This window comes from Telmatherina bonti, assembly GCF_933228915.1.
Source record: "Telmatherina bonti genome assembly, chromosome: 7".
NCBI classification, from domain to species: domain Eukaryota; kingdom Metazoa; phylum Chordata; class Actinopteri; order Atheriniformes; family Telmatherinidae; genus Telmatherina; species Telmatherina bonti.
Genome location: NC_136625.1, coordinates 21,662,044 through 21,681,067, shown reverse-complemented (window position 1 = coordinate 21,681,067; position 19,024 = coordinate 21,662,044). Strand labels below are relative to the sequence as shown.

Here is a 19,024-nt window from a genome sequence, read left to right as displayed (position 1 = left end):
TCTCTGGAGAATGGGCCAGGCCCCAGACCAGCACTTCCCTGGCCCAGTAACTGTGCCAGAATACTCATGACATGTGTGTACAGTATGTGAGCACAAATGGCAGACAGATTTAGGGGTTTGCTTTGTTTCCTCTTGCATTGTTTTCTGCTGGTATCCAGGCAGCTCATCATCATCATATCTTATTACTGATCGGATAATAAAAGCACACACACACGCAAACACACTGATGCACACAAACAAAAGTACACACACACCTCGCCGAATGAAGCAGGCCGCTGCCCTCACCCTCATCTTCATTTGCAGAGCTGAGATGCAATATGAAGCCTGAATACAACCAGACAAATGACTACAGGGCATTTTACTTATTCATCCATCACTTCACATTGATTTATTCCTGTTTATCTATTTATCAACTGACGGAAAAAAAAAACAAAAAACCTTTCCCCTGAATTGTTTAGCGAGAAGTTTGCATGCTGACGGACTTAGTGGAAAACTTTCAGGGTCACTGTAGAAGAATCCATAAAAAGAGATTATTAGGTTCACCTTGCCCATGAATACCCTCCTCTCACTCCAACACCTCAACACATACTTTTCTCCCTATTTACATAGACCAAGTACATCTTGGCTAAGTAACCATTTACTTGGTTGTGCACCACCACCTGGGAAGCTATTTATGTCTCTCTCAGGAGAGGGACTTGGTATGAGTGCCAAATAAAACCCTCACATGAATTATGAACCATTCAATACAAGGGGAAATAGAAAACAGATGAAAGATCTAAGATGCACAGTATGACTTTACATTTGATTTCTGCATTACAAGGAATATTAGGTGTATAAAATCAAATGTAAGAGGTAAGTTATGGGTTCTAATAGAAAAGAAAAGAAAAGACTACAATACATCAAATTTTTATAACTTTTTACCCAGATACCAGAACAGTTTTGTTCTCATATCTTGGAATAGTATATGTGGCTGTGTGAATGTACAGCTTTCTGTAATGAACTCATTTCAAGGACCATCATTCAGGAGAGTGAATGTAGTAGTCCCACAATATCAGTTATCACTGACAGCAACATCCATATCAGCTAATTACTTTTCATGGGGCCGTTGTAGATGAAAGGACACTCTGTTATCAGTATATGAAGAGAGAAGACATTACTTTTTTACTATTAGAAGCTGTTGATGCGGTCACTAATATAGAAAGAGTACCCAATGAAATGATAATAAATCCCGTGCCATACATCCGGCTTACTTGGCTATCCTGAATATCAAGACGATATCATCAATAGGTGACCTTTAATTAAATTTGGCATGCAAATAGGTTGATGAGTCAAGAAGACAGTGATAGAAAAGATATTTTTCACACATAGCACATAATGCAGAGCGTTGTTTCTGTCAGGCAGGACTCACACTGTTTGTATTGTCCTTACATCCAGGACAAAGAGAGAAGCTAATAGGTAAGAGTGGTGCTTTAAGCCTTCGATGACACACTCAAGTTAAAGTGAATGCCATCTATGTGGCTGTTGAGTTTCTAGGGGGAGTAGTTGGAATTGGGGAATATAATCCCACACACTATGCACCCATCTGGAAGAAAATATGTGCACAGGCGTGATGCATATCCTCCTAAGTAATGAGTAAAACATGATTGGTATTGCCATGTTCAAAGTGGGGGTCACATGACTCAGTCACAGGTGCAACTCAATGGTGAAGAGGCACGTTATTTCACCAGAGAGTATGGTTGGAAAGACTTTGTCAACCAAAGAGGAAATCTAAAGCTGCTGATCTTTTTTTTTTTTTTTTAGAAATGTCCAGAACACTGGAAATATACTGGAGGTGTTAGATAGATAATTTGGATCATTTTCACCTTGTTTTCTTGTATCTACATCTGCAAATGGATGAGAAATATTTTTGACATGTTTGGTGAAATGTTGTCATTCTTTTGCATCTGTAACTCCAAAAATACACACCAAAATTTCACGAACATGCTCCTCACATTACACACGCCTGAAACCGCTCATGTCCCTTTAATAAGAAGTCTTGATTAAGATTCGGCAGACATCCCGCATGCACCGTCTCTGCCTTGCTAGGCCTCAGATAACCTTTATCCTATAGGGTTTAATTAATGTCAGCCAGTCTACTCTGCCTTTCAGAAGGAAACAACTTATTCCTTTGCCCTCATGAAGCTGAAATCCCTCTGTTTCATTGTTAAGGCCGGCTGCCTTGTTTATCCCAACCACAGGTACTGCTCCCTATTAAGGCCAGCACTTGTTACAGGGAAAAGGTTGAATTATTTACCAACAGAGGGGGAGAAAGACAGAGGGAGTAAGGAAACGCATTTCATACATAGATGAGATTTTTTTGTTGTTTGTGAGGTTTTGAACACAGCAAATTAATTATCCATAGACATTAAATACATAATGCTGATGTCCAAAGAAAATGTCATTTTTGGATTTCAGATCCTAGTAGGTAACAATGCAGAGAGATTGGTAAATTGCCCCCAAAACATTAGTTATCAAACCTCAAGGGAATGGTATATCAGAAAGTTTGCTTCAACAGAAGGTGAAGTTTTCTCCATTTGGTCATGTGTAAACAGATGAATGTGTTTTGTTAAATAGATACCAAGGGTGCTGGTGCACAGTCTTCACCCAGGGCAAACTGTCTGCATTCTATCTGCATCTCAGCCTCTGTGCACAATACAACAAAACATACAGAAAACAAAAGGGAGCACAGAGGGGGAGAATGAACAGACAGACCAAACAATAAACTCAACCACAAGAGACAGAGTTTGACTTTGTGTGTATGTGTGTGTGAATCAAAAAAAGGGAGACAGAAAGCAAGATGAGGACAAGGGAGATGAAGACAAATGCAGAAGGGGAGAGAGACAGAGGGCGGCGGAGAAAACGAAAGACAGAGGGAGAAATCAAATTTGCAAGAACATAACAAAAAGCTGTATCTTCGACAAAAGAGAACACACAAGGGTATTTGTCTAGCTGTCTGCACCAGCAGGATCCTCTGAAAGTTTATTAAACTAGAACCTTCAAGAGAAGGCAGAGTAGTAAACTATACTACTGGGGAGGAAAAGAGAGAGGGAGAAGGAAGGGGAATGAGGGGGGTTGAAAAAGAAAAAAAAAAAGCTAGCTTTTCAGCCTCTGTCTCTCAGAAATTCTTTTATTTCAGCCATGCATTAAGTAACCTCCCCACTGAGTTCTGCTCCCCTTCCTGGTGTGGATAAAGCCGTCCCTCGGGGGAGCCGCTGGTAATTTCCAGCTTCGCCAGAAACTCAGGTATTAGAAAAGACCGCTTGGGGACCTGCCACAATATACCTTCACAATTTCATACGCTCTGAAAAAAGAGGGAGCCCCTCCCTCCTAGCCTACCCCCACCCTCCCTGTAAACCCCCTCGAGGGTCCCCAGTTCAAATTTCTGAAGTGCAGACAACGGGTGTATGTGTGGGGGAGGAGAAGGTGGTGGTGGGGGGCCCGTGGGACTGAGCACCAGCAATAGAAAATCCACTGCATAGAGGAGAAAAAAGCATTTCCTCTCTGGTCTGGCAGGAGTGCCTTTTTTCCCCTGGCTCCCACCAGAGGCTTTTTACAAAACATGTGTTGCTGACATGTTGACAGATTGCTCAGTGAAGTGTTAGGCGCATGCACACGGCTGGCCATTTAGGGGGACATGGCTTCCTACCCAACATCCTCTACCTGAGGCACCATGTTTTATACATCATCCCCCAAAGAAAAAAAAGGAAACAATAAAAGGTAAGGGAGTTGCTTCCTTTGTGAGGATAGCAAAATATCATAGAACAGAGCGAGGCTGCGTATAATGCTGCCTTAGCTGAACCGCGGTGATTGGGAGGAGGAAAGGAAATGAGAATAAGGGAGGGAAATGGTTTGAGGCAGGAAAGAGAGAGATAAAGCACAGAGGTGGGGAAAAAAAGAACTTGAGGATGGATACACAGTATGCTTATGTACATCAGGTGAGCTGTCAAACCAATGAAAAACCCACAAGGTTCCAATCCCCCCCCACCTTCACTAAAGCCACCAAAAGCAGGTGGGAGGATGAAATCTGATCAAAGGCCAGCTTCCAGATCCAACTTCTGCTCCTATCAGGGTATCGACAGCACACGTCTTAATCGCCCTGCGGCTCCAAAAGTGCTGCCGTGGCAACAGGATGGAAATGGGGATCATAATGTATTCATGGTGCTAGCGACCTGGGGGCTGCGGAGCACGCTCTCTGGGGACTGCACTTTACCCAGAGCCAGACGTGTCTGGGCAAAATCACTCCACACAAGACAGCAACGGAATACTGAGGAGCCGTGACAGGATGGAGGGAGGGAGGGTGAAAGAAATAAAGAGAACGAGGGGAGGTTGCAGGGAGAGCTGTGGACAGAAATGGAATATGATAATAGAAAGCAATGATGAAACATTGGGGTAAACAACAGATGCAATAGTAGTGTCAGATATTATTGTAAAGTAACTTTATGCTCCCAAAAGCCATGGATGTTCATAATATAAATGTTTCTTGTAAATACGCCATCAGCATGCACAAACACACGCCCTATGTCGCATGAGCATATGCCTCATCAGCCAACACACAACTCGCCCAAGTCTTCCTCCAGTAAACAATAGGTGTGACTACATGACTACATGTACCATGTTTTTGAGTGTAGGCTAATTCATCAACTAATTATGCTTTCATTCCACTCTGGTCAGGTTTTTATCAGAGCAACCACCTGGTTTTGGTCAGGAAAGTTTGTATAATACACTTCACCATCATTGTCTTTTTTTTTTTTAGGTAGGAGAGCTCAAACAGGGGCTTCTGTTGCTGAGAAACTTTCACATTTGCATTTTTTGATAAGAGGAAACATTTAACTTTGGTGACTGACCTGTGTGAAGACAAGAGGAAAGGTTTGGGTCTGACTGCAGTAGCAAACACACACACACACACACACAAAAAAGAAAGATCTGACGCTTTAGATGAGAAATAATGTGATTGGTGGGAAGGGGCTTGCTGGGATGAGTGGCTCTACCTTGAGGAGCCTGATGCTGCTTGACCAGGTGGGTGGTTGGCTGGGAAATAAATTGCAGAGGAAATAGGTGCAGATTATCAGGGTCACAAAGTGACATGGCCCTTTGGCCAAGGAATGTGCTGGATAAATGGAAGGATGAGTAAAGGAGCAGAAGGATGGAAAAGTGAAGATTGATGGCGGAACAGATAGATGGTGCCGATACTCAGCATCCACTGTCTTACCTGACCGTGCCCCCACCCCATCCTTTGAAAAATAAATGCTTACATTAGAGATACAATTTTTTTTCTTGGCTGAACCTAATGCACACTGACTTTCTCTACCCTAATGATCTCCCACTCCGCTTTGCGGACATGCACACACACACACACACACATGAACACACACAAATGTGTACACCTTTACAATCTAATACACACTCTCAAAAATGCTCACATGTGCAAACAAACACAAAGCTATAGCCTGACCTGCTTTTCCTCAACAGGAGGGCAGCTACAACAGGCACCATGCCAGGTAAACATCCTGAAGCCTTGTGCACTCACTGCAGAGAGTAAAGCTCAATGCTGGAAACAAACTATTGCTTGTGTCTAAAACACAAGCAATAGTCAATTATGTTTAGGACTGAAAATGCATTCTTTGAATATATATTCCTCGTACATACCCCTTGTGCTGCATTTGGAGAAAAGGAACTAAACTTTTGCTGCATTTTATATCAAGGTTCCATCTGTAACAGAAAGTCATAACACCTCCCCCTAGAGGTGATGATTCAAATACATTAAGTCTCCTAAAATGAGGAGATTCACCTGCAGACTGCAGTGTGTCCTTCTGCACTAACTATCCTCCACACGTAGCACACCCTCAGGCATTCAACCCAGGGCCACAGACAACTCCCCGGTCTGTCTTTCCTGCTTCCCTTTAGCTGACAGGTTCTTCGACTGCTAAGCTCCAACACAGACCTCTGTTTGTGATGACTGTGCAGAGCAATCAAGGCAAAGAAAGAAAGAGAGGGAATGATGAAGGAAGGTGAAAGAACGCAGGCAGAGAAGAGGTAGAGAGAAACAAGGACATCAACAACATGTTCTCACAGAGAGATGACCCCTGGCCATCCTGAGGCATCTGGTTTATCTGGCTGTCTGGGTAAGCCCCACACACACCTAATGACTCCAGACCGGTCTGTGTCCCACAGGTTTTTTTTTTTTATCCTGGATTACGGACAAGGAATGACAATAGGCTGGTAAACTACTTTGCAGCATGTCTAAGAGCTCATATCAGACAAGGAGTTATCTGTGATGAAAAGACGGAGGTGATTTGGGAACAAGGTTCAAAGTTACTGAGAAGTTACAGCGTTAGTTTCTGATTTACATTCACAACATCATCATTGTTCCTTTCTTTGTTTTTTTTTGTTTTTAAATGATATGTTCTAACTCTGAGCTCATGTTTAGGGTCAAAATAGCAGTGATGTTTGGACTCTAACCTCACTTTTCCCCTCCGTGTTTCACGGCATAGATCTCAATCTACTTCGGTGGTGGATATTAGTAATCATCGTGGGTCTTCATATTGATGGCTAAGCTCAGCTTGTTTGCATATTTACTGGCCTCAGAGCCCAGTCGCCTGAGGTGAGAAGCAAATTACATTTCAGCTTACCCCCACACTCACAACTCTCTCACACTCTTTCGATTTCTATCCCTCATTTTCTCCTCAACCCCCCCAACCTTGTTTCTCTTAACATGCTGATCAGTCATCTTGCAGTAAGCATCCTTGCCTGCCCTGGTTGCATCTGAGTAGTGGTCTCATTTGGCTAACATCATCACAGGGTAATCTTATTGGAGGGAGCAATCAGTTTACTTTGGAATTAGGTATTCCGTTGGCGGACCAGGACAGAGGGAAGGCTCACAGGGTTTAAAGGATGCAAACGAAAGCATGCTCTCCAGAATACAGTCTAGAGCCTGATTGGGTGATTGGGTGATAACAACCCACACAAGCTCCATGTGAGAGTAATGAATGGCCAATGGGAGGCCTGAATAATAATGCAATTGGATTAAAATCCAATCACAAGTTGGTTTTGTCTGTTGACTTTGTTTGTGGGGTATGTTCGACAAACCAGGCTCATGATGAGAAAGATGCATCATGCTTTGACTAGGGGCACAACATGTCCTAATATAAAGATTACCACTCTGTTTACTACTGCACAATCTCTCTTAGCAGCCAGTCAGCCATGAAGGATTTCGTTGATCTGATTTTAGTATACATGCAGCACATATAGAATCAACCCGATACCCAGATGAAGTGATAGCGAGGATAGAGCTTCTTTACTGTCCTAAATCAGTGGCTTGTTTTGAGAATGACTGCTACAGGTGGTGAGTTACAATTTAATCAAGGATTTTAATGTCTGGGTTTATCACAGAGACATGCACCAAGCTGGCATATTCTGCAGCCTTCGCAGAATCCCTGCCACTCGTTAGAAGACCATCTCTTAGGAGAGGCTCTCTGATCAAATCGATTGACTCCTCCAGTTTGATTGATCAGGCAGGCAGGTTGGAGGTGGAATAGATTGGATGACCTTTACATTCTCAGTGATGCTGTACCCCCTGTTGTCCACTGGTCTTAACATTAAGAGGATGTCTCTGTATTACCTTGACAGCATGGCTTTACTGTCAAGCCATTACAGTCTGTACCGGCACATGCTGCTCCCTCTGCCAAAGCACAGTCCAGCTGGTGGCCTTGGAGACCTTAAACGACACCCATCCTGCCCATAAAGCAAAATTTATGAACCCACCTTCCAGTCTGAAAATGGCAATTAGCACTAAGGAACGAATGTGTTACTTTACATGATATTTGAAAGGCTCTGTCCTTGTGGGTGGCTGACTGTAACTCCCCACATCCTGAGGTATAGGAGTGGTTGTTCTGCATAGCCCCACAGCAGCCCCCACCCAAACACTACCCCCTGGCCAACAAAAATAACCCCTGGGAGGGGTTGAGGATGGGGGAAATGTTGAGTCGTTGATAGTATAGACCCAAAGCTCTCGAACCACAGGATGCCGTCACAGCTGGCTCAGCTTCTTCCTGTGGGCCAGCTTCACAGTGCTCAGCCTGCAGGGACACATAAACCTGTCGGACTGGTCACTCTTTCCACCGCCCTTCGTCTCCCTCCTTCCTTTCCTCCCATTACTGGTGAGTTTGGCAAAAGCCATCTAAAGAAAAAGCCCTATGGGGATCAATGCACAGTACATTTCCACGCAGACATAAGCAAAATCCTTTGACCTTTTTTTTATTAAGGAGTATTGATGAACATGATTCAAAAGGCTGTAAATGTTTCTGTTAGGTGTCTGTGATGGCGTTTGGCAGACTTGTGTTCATCTTAAGCCCCTATTATATCCTGTTAACTGTTGGTTTAGATTTACTTTCTCACTTTCAACTTGTCATATGTGGAAGGAATCCCTTATAAATCAAAGTAGCTCTTACAAGGAAATCCAAAAGCATATTGATTAGATTCAATAAGGTCATGTCCAAATATAATCTGATAAAGATGTTACTGTTGTGGGATGTCTTGATGTAAACAATATAAAACATTTGTATGTACTATAACGGTGAGTATTTAAGTTGTAAACATTGCATTTTTTTTTTAACCTAATAAAAGAGTAATTCCTTTTTAAACCAAACCAAAAACACAGGAAAACAAATGAATAGAAATGTCTGAATACCATTTCGTGGTCAAGGCTTGACCTTGAGCCTCCTGTTTGGAAAGGCAACAACTTATCCGTTGAACCACACCTCCAACCACTATATATGAACAGTCATTACAAACCCTCTCTGATTGCCATCCTTTGGCTCACTGAGTGAGGCTTCTAAGGGCATCTGGGAGTCTAAGGGTTACGAGATGAGAGTGGGAATATTTAGGTAGATTGTGAAAGAGGAAACTAAAAACAAAGTGTTTGCTTGACATGTGCTCATGTCATGAAAGAAGACAAAGTCGACACTCATTTGCTTAACATAATTCCATCAAAAGAAACTAGGATTACTGGAAAGGAATACATAAGAAAGACAACAAATGCATTTACTTTTATCTATAAATGAATCTAAACCTTGCTAACTGGATAATACAAAATCTGTTTTTTTTTGTTTTTTTTGTTTTTTCAATAAAACTAAGCCCAGAATATCCATTAAGTTATTAAAATACATTTTTGTCTTTTCTCTATGCCTACTTACGCTTCGCCGTATCAGCTTCATCATTATTCTGGTGGGTAGTTCCACGTTTGAAAGAGAAAAAAGAAAATCATTTGAATTCTGGGGACCCAGAGGAGAGCAAGCAAAACCCAGAGGTAAGATCCAAGCTCGCTCTCCGTGCCCTTCCGCTGACTGCCTACCTGGTAAACATCTCCGCAAGCTCCTTGCTTTCAAAACACGTCAGCCAGTGCCTATGTACTTTAGACTGGCCAGCCAAGCAGGAATTTAGACTTTATTTGTTGCTTTTTATTTTCCCCCTTGTTTTTTTTTTTTTTTTTTTTGGACTTTTTACTGTCTCTCTTCCGAGTCATTGCACATAACCTGTCTGGCATTAATGATGTTGTTAATAAAATGCAGCTGGTCTGTGGGTGGATTTGCCTGGCAGGCTCGGTGCCTGTCCTTCTCAGAGATAAGCCCACTGCTGGCCTTATCTACCTCCCACAGCCCCACCCAGCAGTGCCGAGTGCTGGACATACAACCAGTCAACTCATCACTGGCTAATTACCACCTCTGACTGTCTTACAAAGCAGGCCTGGACTCACATAACTGCTGCTGCTAAGACTGGCTCTCACACCAACCTTCACTGTGTTTGCCTTTACTTTTCTACCTTTTTCTACCAATTGATTTTATCTCCAAAGCTTCCCAGCATTTAGTAGCTACGCTAGACTTCCTATTCTCAATGTCTTTTTTGAGGTTTGGTCAAATATCCATCCTTTTTCACTTTTACTCCCCTTCAGGTAAATGGAAATATTGTTCCATCTTCATTGTGGGTGGTCAGATAAACCTTCTACATATTCTTAAAGGTATGCCAGTGCATCCTGCAGGAGGCTAATGTAAATTATGCAAGAGTTTCTCATTCAAAGCTTAAGCCATTTGTGAGCTGGACTCAGTTCAATCTCATAGCTTCGGCAGAACAGTCGAAGTCACTTGTGTTACAGAGGGAGGGAGCGGTTTCTTTTATTCAATTGTTTTCCACTTCCACGAGCGTGTGCCAAGGGGGAGGAAAGCGCTGGCTTAACACGCTCTGCAATTCAACACGGCCAGACGCAGTCCTATTAAGATTTAATGTGCCATTCTTCAGCTTGTGCCGCTGAAAATACTTGCAGGCTTAGGACGAAAGTGAACAAAGAGCAGGCAGACCCAGGGCCAAGGAGAGATGAAGAGAGTGTAAGAGAAACTGAGACAGCAACTCCACAGGCTGGCCATTGCCATAGAACCTTAACCAGTAGTCCCCCCCCCCCCCCGATATAGTGCTTTGCTAGCTGTGTGTAGATTTATGAGAGGATCTGACATTATCTCTGTTTTGTCCACATGTCACCTTCAGTGTTGTGGCTACCTACTTAAGAAAGAGGTCAACTGGATGAAGTCCCAGTGTGTGTTGAGCCTCTTGGGCAATGAATTATGTGTCTTCTAAAATGCAAACTGCAAGTACGCAGGTGCTGCGAGGAAGCATGCTGCATGTGCTTGTTAATACGCGTGTGTATGCGTACCTTTTAATACCTAAGCAGATGACTGAATAAACAAGCAAGGGACAGAGTATGTTAGATAGAAGGAAGAATTGTGATTTGCAGTGCTGGCTAATGCCATTTATACCTTAAGCACACAAACACAAGCAAAAAAACCCTCCTGTATTCTCATTTTGGTAGTTCCTCTGCAAAAAATGGAGCCCTCGTCTGACAAAGACCAATAAATACTTTATACAGTGCATAATGTGTGCGGTGTGATGCACAGGGGAAAGAGAAGGAGGGCGTCCTCACGAGGGCATATGCTTTGAATTCCTAATGACACTCCTGTTAATGTAACTGGCACTGTTGCACAAAGAGGAAGTGCTCAGGGAGGCAATGCCACATAGTCAAACATCTACTTTAATGCTAGCTTTCTTTCCTTCTTTTCCTCCCCATACCCCCCCACCCCCCCACCCAAACACACAAACACATACACAGGAAAGACTCAAGTCCAATTGTGAGAGCTCACTCTAGCATGAGGTCTCTTTTCAGTGGCTGCGTTGTGCCAGAAGTAGCTATTCTCCCCTGACCGCCTCTCCTCCTTTCAAAGCCTTGTAATCAGTGTGCTGCTCTTTGTACCAGGATGTCGCAAGACACCCAGGCAGAATTTCTGATGAACGGCAGTGGCTCAGAGTTCGGCTAATCAGGTCTTGCTCATGTTGCTTTCCTCTTATGTGAGCCCTTTTGAAGCAAATAAAGTCTTTGCACTTTGGCACATTCTTCTTGGCAGCCACAAAGCAGCTGTTGGATCAATACACAAAGTTAGTTGAGAAAAGAAAGAAAAAAAAAAAAAGGAGCTCAACCAATAGCAGCATGTTGGAAACAGTTAGTCTGAAACATGGACTGCCAGGAGCTTGTTCATAGTTGAGACTATTACTGAATCTTTCCATGCTTCTGACCCAAAGACTTGATGTAAACGAATTCAAACACATCAAACAAATGTGTCGTGGCTGGGAAAGATGGGAAAAATATTTATCAGTGAGTTTAAAAAAAACTTGTCTGGTTCCCCACAGCAAAATGACTTCATATTTTTCTAAACTATTTCAATTACATTAGCACCCTCTGCATTGTGTCAGGAAATTATTGTTTCTCACTGAGTATTAGTGTTTCATTTGTATTTTTCTCATAAATCTAGAATGCATTTCATTGAAATTGAGTGCATTCTGCAGTGTCTACAGGGATGCAGGAATGGGAAATCTACATAATATAAATCCATATATGGCCCAGTTATCTGTCTCTCTTTCTGCGTTGCACCCTCTCTGATTGATTCCTTTATCTGAGGGAAGCAGAAGACATGCTCTGTTTGCTCGCACAGTGGCCGGCAGGAAAACAGGGAAAGACACTTATTAAAAAGGTCATCTCACAGAGGGTTAAAATAGCAGGGCACAGATCTCTCTGGGGGAAGCAGCCATGCCCCTCCTCCAGTGAAGGACACAAGAAAAGGTGTTGCTCAAGGGAGATGGACTCGTAATGAAAGAATAGTCACCAGGCTGACAGCCCATATGTGCACTAGCCTATTCAAATACCTTCAGAGACACAGAAATTGAAGAACTGACAGTGAAAAGCTCAGTGAAGAGGCAATCTTTTGAATTAAACTCTGAGCTAGAGGTGTTATTTTTATTTACGGTGTGGGCTAGTTGGTAAACACAAGCGGAAATGAAAGAGGGAGTAAAGTATGTCTTTGGCGAGAGGGTTCCAAAGGCAGGCTTCCTTGCCCACCACTGCAATTTCATATCTAGTATATGAACATGTCCTGTGCCAACTGAGAACAAAAGTCAAACTACAGACACCGTTTCCTCTTTCTTCGTGAAGGATCTGTAACAATACAGTGGAGTACAGACAATTCAGTGAGACAGTGAGAAAGAAACAAAGCACTTGTGAAATGTTTTTGGAAAGGCCTGTGGAATAGTTATGCCTCCAGCCTCCTGTCTCCTCCCCTGGGCAGCCTAAAGCCCTGTCGGCAGGATGCTGATCCCAACACGGAAACCTGATCCGTAGCCATCCTGGAGCCGGAGGTGGGGTGGGGGTGGCTCTCCCCCCACAGAGCCCCTTCACTTCTGCCCCAGAGTTAAAGGGGTGCTCTAGGGAAACATTCTTCTAGCCCTGCCCCAGCCAGCCTCCACTCTCAACTCTCTAGAGAAGCATTCTTCCAGCCCTGCCCTAGCCTTCACTGGGATCTCCAGGGGAGCATTCCTGAAGCCCTGCCCCAACCCAAGACGGGCTCCCTGGGGACACATTCCTGCAGCACTCTCTCTGTTCCCCTCTCTCCATCTCCCTCCTTCTCCCTTGCTCCCTTTCTCAGGCTCTCGCCTTCCTCCGCAGTCCAGCATTAGTGCAATCAATAGCACCGATCGCATCAGGGACACAAGGCAATCCATACCTGTGTGCTCCCTTAGCGCACTGCAGTGGTCACAGCTTAAGTGCATGGAAAGGTGTTATACCTCAGCCAGACGGAGGGAGACAATGGCTGCCATTGATCGAGGTGACATGTAACATCTTTCTCCTTCTCTGTCCATTGGGCGTGGTCGGCATGCAGTTTCAACATGTAGACCTTATGTAGTTTGTTTAGTCTTATTCATGTTAGGATTTTTTTTTTCAAATTATAGAATAACATAGAATCCTAATGAATCCCAGAAAAAACATGTGAGGTAATGGGTGTATATGGGCACGTCTGGTTCTGGTAATACACTGTGCATGCTTATGTGCTATTAGCTGGAAGAAAAAGAGCCGAGTCCTGTCAGTAAGCAAATCTCCATATGTGGATTTGTTCCAGTGAAGCTCTGCAATTTGTTTACCAAAAATAAAACATTTCAAATCGTAAAAAATGGGCAGTTTAGCAGGTGCTGCTGGTTGATTAGAAAATGGTTCTAATAAAGCATCCATCTGTGAGTAGAGACTTGATCTAAGACAGATTAATTGGTCATGGATGTCTACATAATGCCACATAGGAAATCTCCTCCCTTATTCCTGAGAATTTGCAAACATGCACAACCACACACACATTCAAAATACTTAGTATGCCATCTAGAAGTTTCTTTTCTCCCACTGTGTTTGAATACTAATAGAGTGTTTCTGCACAATCACAATACCCTAATGGCAATTAGATTCTTTTGTTTAGTTTCCACAGGGGCTCTTATCCAAGCTGGGTTTTTTTTCTCCATCATTGGGTAATTAAGAGTTATTTGTCCGTAAGACTGACATTTATAAAAGATGGGCTTAGTAATAGAAAACAATATGTCTGAGTCAGCGTAGCCACACTTGAATGTTGCTACACATTAAAGACTCAAATCCATTTTTTTTCTAACATCATTATCAAATAACACCCTTTATCTTCGACATTTATCTTACAGGTCAGCACATGTGTGCTTTCTTGACAGATACATATGGTAAAAAGAAAAGACAAAAGAAGAAACAGCAGGTTGTTAAAGCAAATTCCTTTTTGCAGATAAGTTCTTTTGTTAAACAAAAAAATAATCCAAAAGTAGACAATTCTCTGATGCTTTCACAATTTTTGCCAGCTGCTATTGATTTTTTGTTTTGATTTGTTTTTACACACATGAGCTCACCAGTGACACACATACGTATGAACAAGCACATAGGCACATCCAAAGTCATTCTACCTAAAGTAGCACACAATGTACATGCATCAATTTTTGCTTGAATTAAATGAGAGTTTTGTGTACAAACACAAGACTGAGACCATCTTACATCTTTCCTTCTAATGGAAAATCTTTGTCAGACTCATGGGTTATCCAGCCTTTAATTTGTGGTTGCTGAATGTGGGTAGTGAAATAATAAATCAAGCTGTGGATGAATGCAAACAGAAAAAAGACCTAACTGGCGTTTCCTTGAACATCTCTCAAATTGTCTTGGGATGACCGATGCTAGCTGGTGCTACATAAAGTTGCAACATTTTTATCATGTTTTGCTTCTGAACGTATTGTGAGAAATGGAAAATCTGTGTCAGATGGCATTTCTCTATACAGGCCCGTCAGGATGTGTAAAGGAGGACACCAAGTCCAGGAGAAGCACATGGAAACCTTCAGTTCACATCATTAGTTCTGTCTGCCACCTTGTCAGGGTATTTATAGTTCTATTCATCCATCAACAGGTCAATGACACAGTCTGCCAATGGCATCCTTCTCTTTCAGTCCCAAAAGGTATCACTACTGCAACGCTTTAACACTGGGACCAGCTGAGGGACTTTCCTAGAGCAATGATCTGTTTCCAGCTGGTGGTCTGGTTACTGCTGGACCAAGCAGCAACTGTTACGAGCAGACACTGTTAGAATTAGTGTAGCATTGTGCAGAATGTTAAACTGAAACAAGCAAGGGCATAGAGCTCAGGCTATAAATAAACATGCTATAGGACACATGGAAGCTTGTTTGTGTGTTGGAGGATGCACAACACATATAAATAACATGCAATGTGTGTGAGGCCTGACTTGTTGGATATCTACCAATGAAACTGGTAGTCTGGTGTTGTGCTCCCCTTTGTGCAGTGTACTAACACTCATAGTGTGGCATATTCTCTGTTGAAGGCACAGAGCGAGAGTGGGAGTGGGAGAAGAGCTGAGTGGCAGAGTGGAGGGGAGGCTCGGTGGGCTGAACGTTGTTTACCTGTCAGCTGGCATTGATTAATCTTGTGTTCGGTGAGATCGCTCAGTGACTCGAACACCTGCCGGCAGCTGTCGCAGCTGTGCAGCGCAGGCTCGTCGTCCTCCTCCTCTCCCTCCTCTCCTTCCTCTGGAGAGAGCAGCCTCTTCCTCAGACGCCCGGTCTCACCATCCTCCGCCGCCCTCTCAAGGGCGCACTCTGGATCTGTAGGGCCACAGGAAATGACAGCACCACATAGTCAGAGGGGTGACCCATGCAGTGAGGTACTACAGCTTCCTCTGGGTGACAATAAAATGGATTTCTCGACTCTGGATTTAATAAAAACAATAATAAAAGCCGTAATAAAAATGCAGGTTCAATTTGGACCTCTGTAACTCAACCACTCATGCCATAACGGAGGTGCCGGGCAGGTGAGGTGAGAAATATACAAGCCGAGAAAGGTGGCACAATGCTCACTCACATCTAACACACACTCACATACACCTGTGTTATTAGAAATGGTTTTACGTTGTGTTTGCCCTGCTTCACCCAAGCAAAACTTCAGTATATGAAACTAGACTGATGGGAATATGTGTAGTTAATAAATCCAGGATTGCAGTTTTGGCTGGACCAAAAAGAAATATGAAATTCCGCCAGTAAGTACTGCGTTGCATCAGTCAGCATCTATCGAAATAGACAAACCTTGCCAGAGCTGGGGATGCATGGAGTGCAGCTCGCTAAGACACAAAACTGAGATTGTTGTGCGTTAGACTGTCGTCACGACACACTTCCTTAAATTATTCAGCCTTGCTTGCAGGCAGCCGCGGGTCGCGTGCATCAATATTCTTCAATCCATCTGCAGTTTTGTCTCTTGTTGGCTTTGTGCCTCAGCAGCGCCAGGGGTGGGCCACCAATTACCCTGAACCAGGACTAACAACCATCTTTTAAATTACCATTGTAATCAGAAGTTCTTCACATGGCGATAAAATATTCTGACAGTGGATAAAACCTTCTATAGCTCACCTGCACACGTTCTCATTCGGAAGCGTTGTAAATTTACAGCAGCATCTTATAAATAGGCAAGATGGCCTGCAGCTTTCTTTCTCCCCTGCCGTGGCCATTACTCTTAACAATGGGACTGATTAAAAAACAATACTTACAATCAAACAATCATCTCACCCTGGTTATGCTTTGTAGGGGAGAAGAGCTTTTTACACTTCACTGGCAGCCATTTTAAGCCCCACAGATGCAAGTACTCCTCAGCTTTTCTGAAACTCTGGAGGGAAACGTTAGGAGAAAGCCTTTTTTTTTTTTTCTGCCAAGCACACAGTTAACAGTGCCTGAGGGTAAGAGATGTGTGGTACCGATGTGTGCAGGTGGCAGGTTTGGGCGTACGTGCATTCGCTGTAGCGGCCATTTTAAACCCTTGTTCTGTAGGGTGCTCTTAAACTCCAAAATTCCTTGAGGAAAGGCATTCCAGAACTCATCAAGGCCACCCAGGATTTTTCCTTTCCCCCCACTTGCGCCAAGTATTGATGTAACATCACACCCTCCATTGTCCTTCCCTCTTGGCGACTCAGGCTCTCGGAACATGCCCTCTAAAAATATCAGCACCGAGGTCCCCAGTGGGACCATGCAGAACAGAACAGAAGGTGTTTCAAGAAAATGAAAATCCCAACCCAATCCTCACAGTTGCAGGCCTTTCTTGCTCTCAGGGAAACACTTCTGACTAAGGCCAAAATGCACAAAATGTAGACGTATAACTCGTCCACACATAAAGACGGAGAGTCCACAATAGGCACAGAAAAGTGAAAACTTTGTGTCTTTTTTTTCCAGGGGTTTCTGTGGAGGAGGTTAAGACCTCCCAGAGACCTTCATGAATCATTAATTTCTTTAATATTACAGCTTGGTTCTGTCAGAGAAAAACAGAAAATGGTTCCATTTTATGTTTTAGCTGAGATACAAACACATTCCTGCTTACAGAATGCAGATGCAGACAAGTTTACTTTTCATTTTAAGCTGACTTTTTTTTTTTTTTTTTTTTTTTTTTTTTATAAAGAAACCAAATGAAGTTTTTCTACATAAAATTCAGAGTTGAAGTTTTACGGTTTTGTTTTGTCTGACGAGTTTCAGCTGTCACTTCCAATGAATCCAAGCTGGCTCGGCGTGCTCGGCCGAGCTGAGTGACCTCCGGTGCACTGCTGTGATGCAGCACTGGAAGTGTAAACTGCAACATGTACGGAAGAAGGAAGGGGGTGGGAACGAGTTGGTTTAGAAACTGGGGGTTGAGGGCATGTGTGTTCATGTCCGACACAGCAAGGTCACGTCCAACCCAGGGATTAAAGAGCCACATCAATACTGAGGTTCCTGTGCCTCTGAGCCTCATACAGTAATCCATCAGATCAGGACATCCTCTTCTAGCACTCTCTATAGGCTGGACAGCAGATCAATACTGGCACACTTGGAATGGCTGACAATCGCATGTGGAATATTGGGTGGAAGATGTGTAACATTAAGATGTAGGCGTGATGGGCACGCTAATTGTATAGGCAGCAACGTGATGCAGAACAACAAGAGAAAAGATGCATTAATATCTGATCCATATTCGGATAAAAGCAGCTTGAAGAAGTGAACTGCCTGAGAAATTATTCATGTGGGGATAGGGTGTTGGGGGGGTATATGAAAAAAGATCTTACAGAAAGATTTCTGTAGATAAAATTCCAATCTTTACCGTACTAAAACTGTATTAATACCGGGCTCATAAAATATGGGGATCTGAATGGTGATTGACATTTTTACAGCCCTGTAATATCTTACTGAGTCCAAATCCATCCATCATACGCAGACTTGTGGCGCCAAGTGACATTTATCATGCCACAACTTTCATCTTGAGAGTTGAAGAGTCTACTGGACCCCCCACCCTTATATTATTGAATACCTCTGCTCTTAAATATTTATAACTTTTTAATTGATATTCTCTTCTCTCCTCCATTAGCCCCACCAGGGACCTGTGGTCCCTAGCAGGGAAGACCTGAACTCATTCCCTATCGTCTGGCCCACACACTGAGACAGGTGGAGACACTGACCACAGGGAGAGAGGATGGGCACAAACCCGCAGGAATGGAGGAAAATAATACAAAGCAATAAAATGAGACAAAGCTGTCAAGCTTGAATAAAAGTTAGCTCTCATCAAGAACTGGGCCTTGAAACTCCTGGGATATTTTCTAACCCTTGGCTAAAAGATACAATAAAGTATTGAATGCTTATCACAGAGAAAAGAGAACAGGAAAATGTGTGCACGTTTTAGTCCACCTTTTAAACTTAAATTCATTCAAATCCAGTCCCAAAATCCTCGGTACAAAAAGCATGACATCACTGACGGCTATGTTCTCACTTGCCTGTGGATAACAGTTTGTCAGGCTCCATCCGTCTAAACCCTGATGTAGCTTTTCTTTGTGCAATGAAAGAACTCTGTGTCAAAAATATCACCACAAGTGCGCCCATCTCCTCATTTCCTCCAATCAAATTTCAAGAGATCTTGCTCTTATGATGCCCCTTCTCTGGCAACCCACCCTGCAAACCACCCACCCCCCAAGTTCAAATTAAGAATTTATTTTAACCAGCGAGCAGCTTCTGTCGACACGTGTCGGCGGGCCTGATCAAAGGTGAGCACACT

The 19,024-nt window shown here is 43.2% G+C and overlaps 1 protein-coding gene across 4 annotated transcripts in view; it reads right to left on the bottom strand.

The window, feature by feature from the left end:
* LOC306758752 (zinc finger protein 521-like) overlaps positions 1–19,024 on the bottom strand; it is an 89,800-nt gene that overhangs the window by 59,365 nt on the left and 11,411 nt on the right. For all 4 annotated transcript variants that reach the window (XM_079244135.1, XM_079244136.1, XM_079244132.1 and 1 more), the window contains exon 3: positions 15,373–15,573. Coding sequence is in view for 2 of the 4 variants with exons in the window: in XM_079244132.1 (XP_079100258.1) it covers positions 15,373–15,573 (201 nt within the window). In the remaining 2 variants the exon portion in view is untranslated. The remainder of the gene's footprint in view (positions 1–15,372; positions 15,574–19,024) is intronic.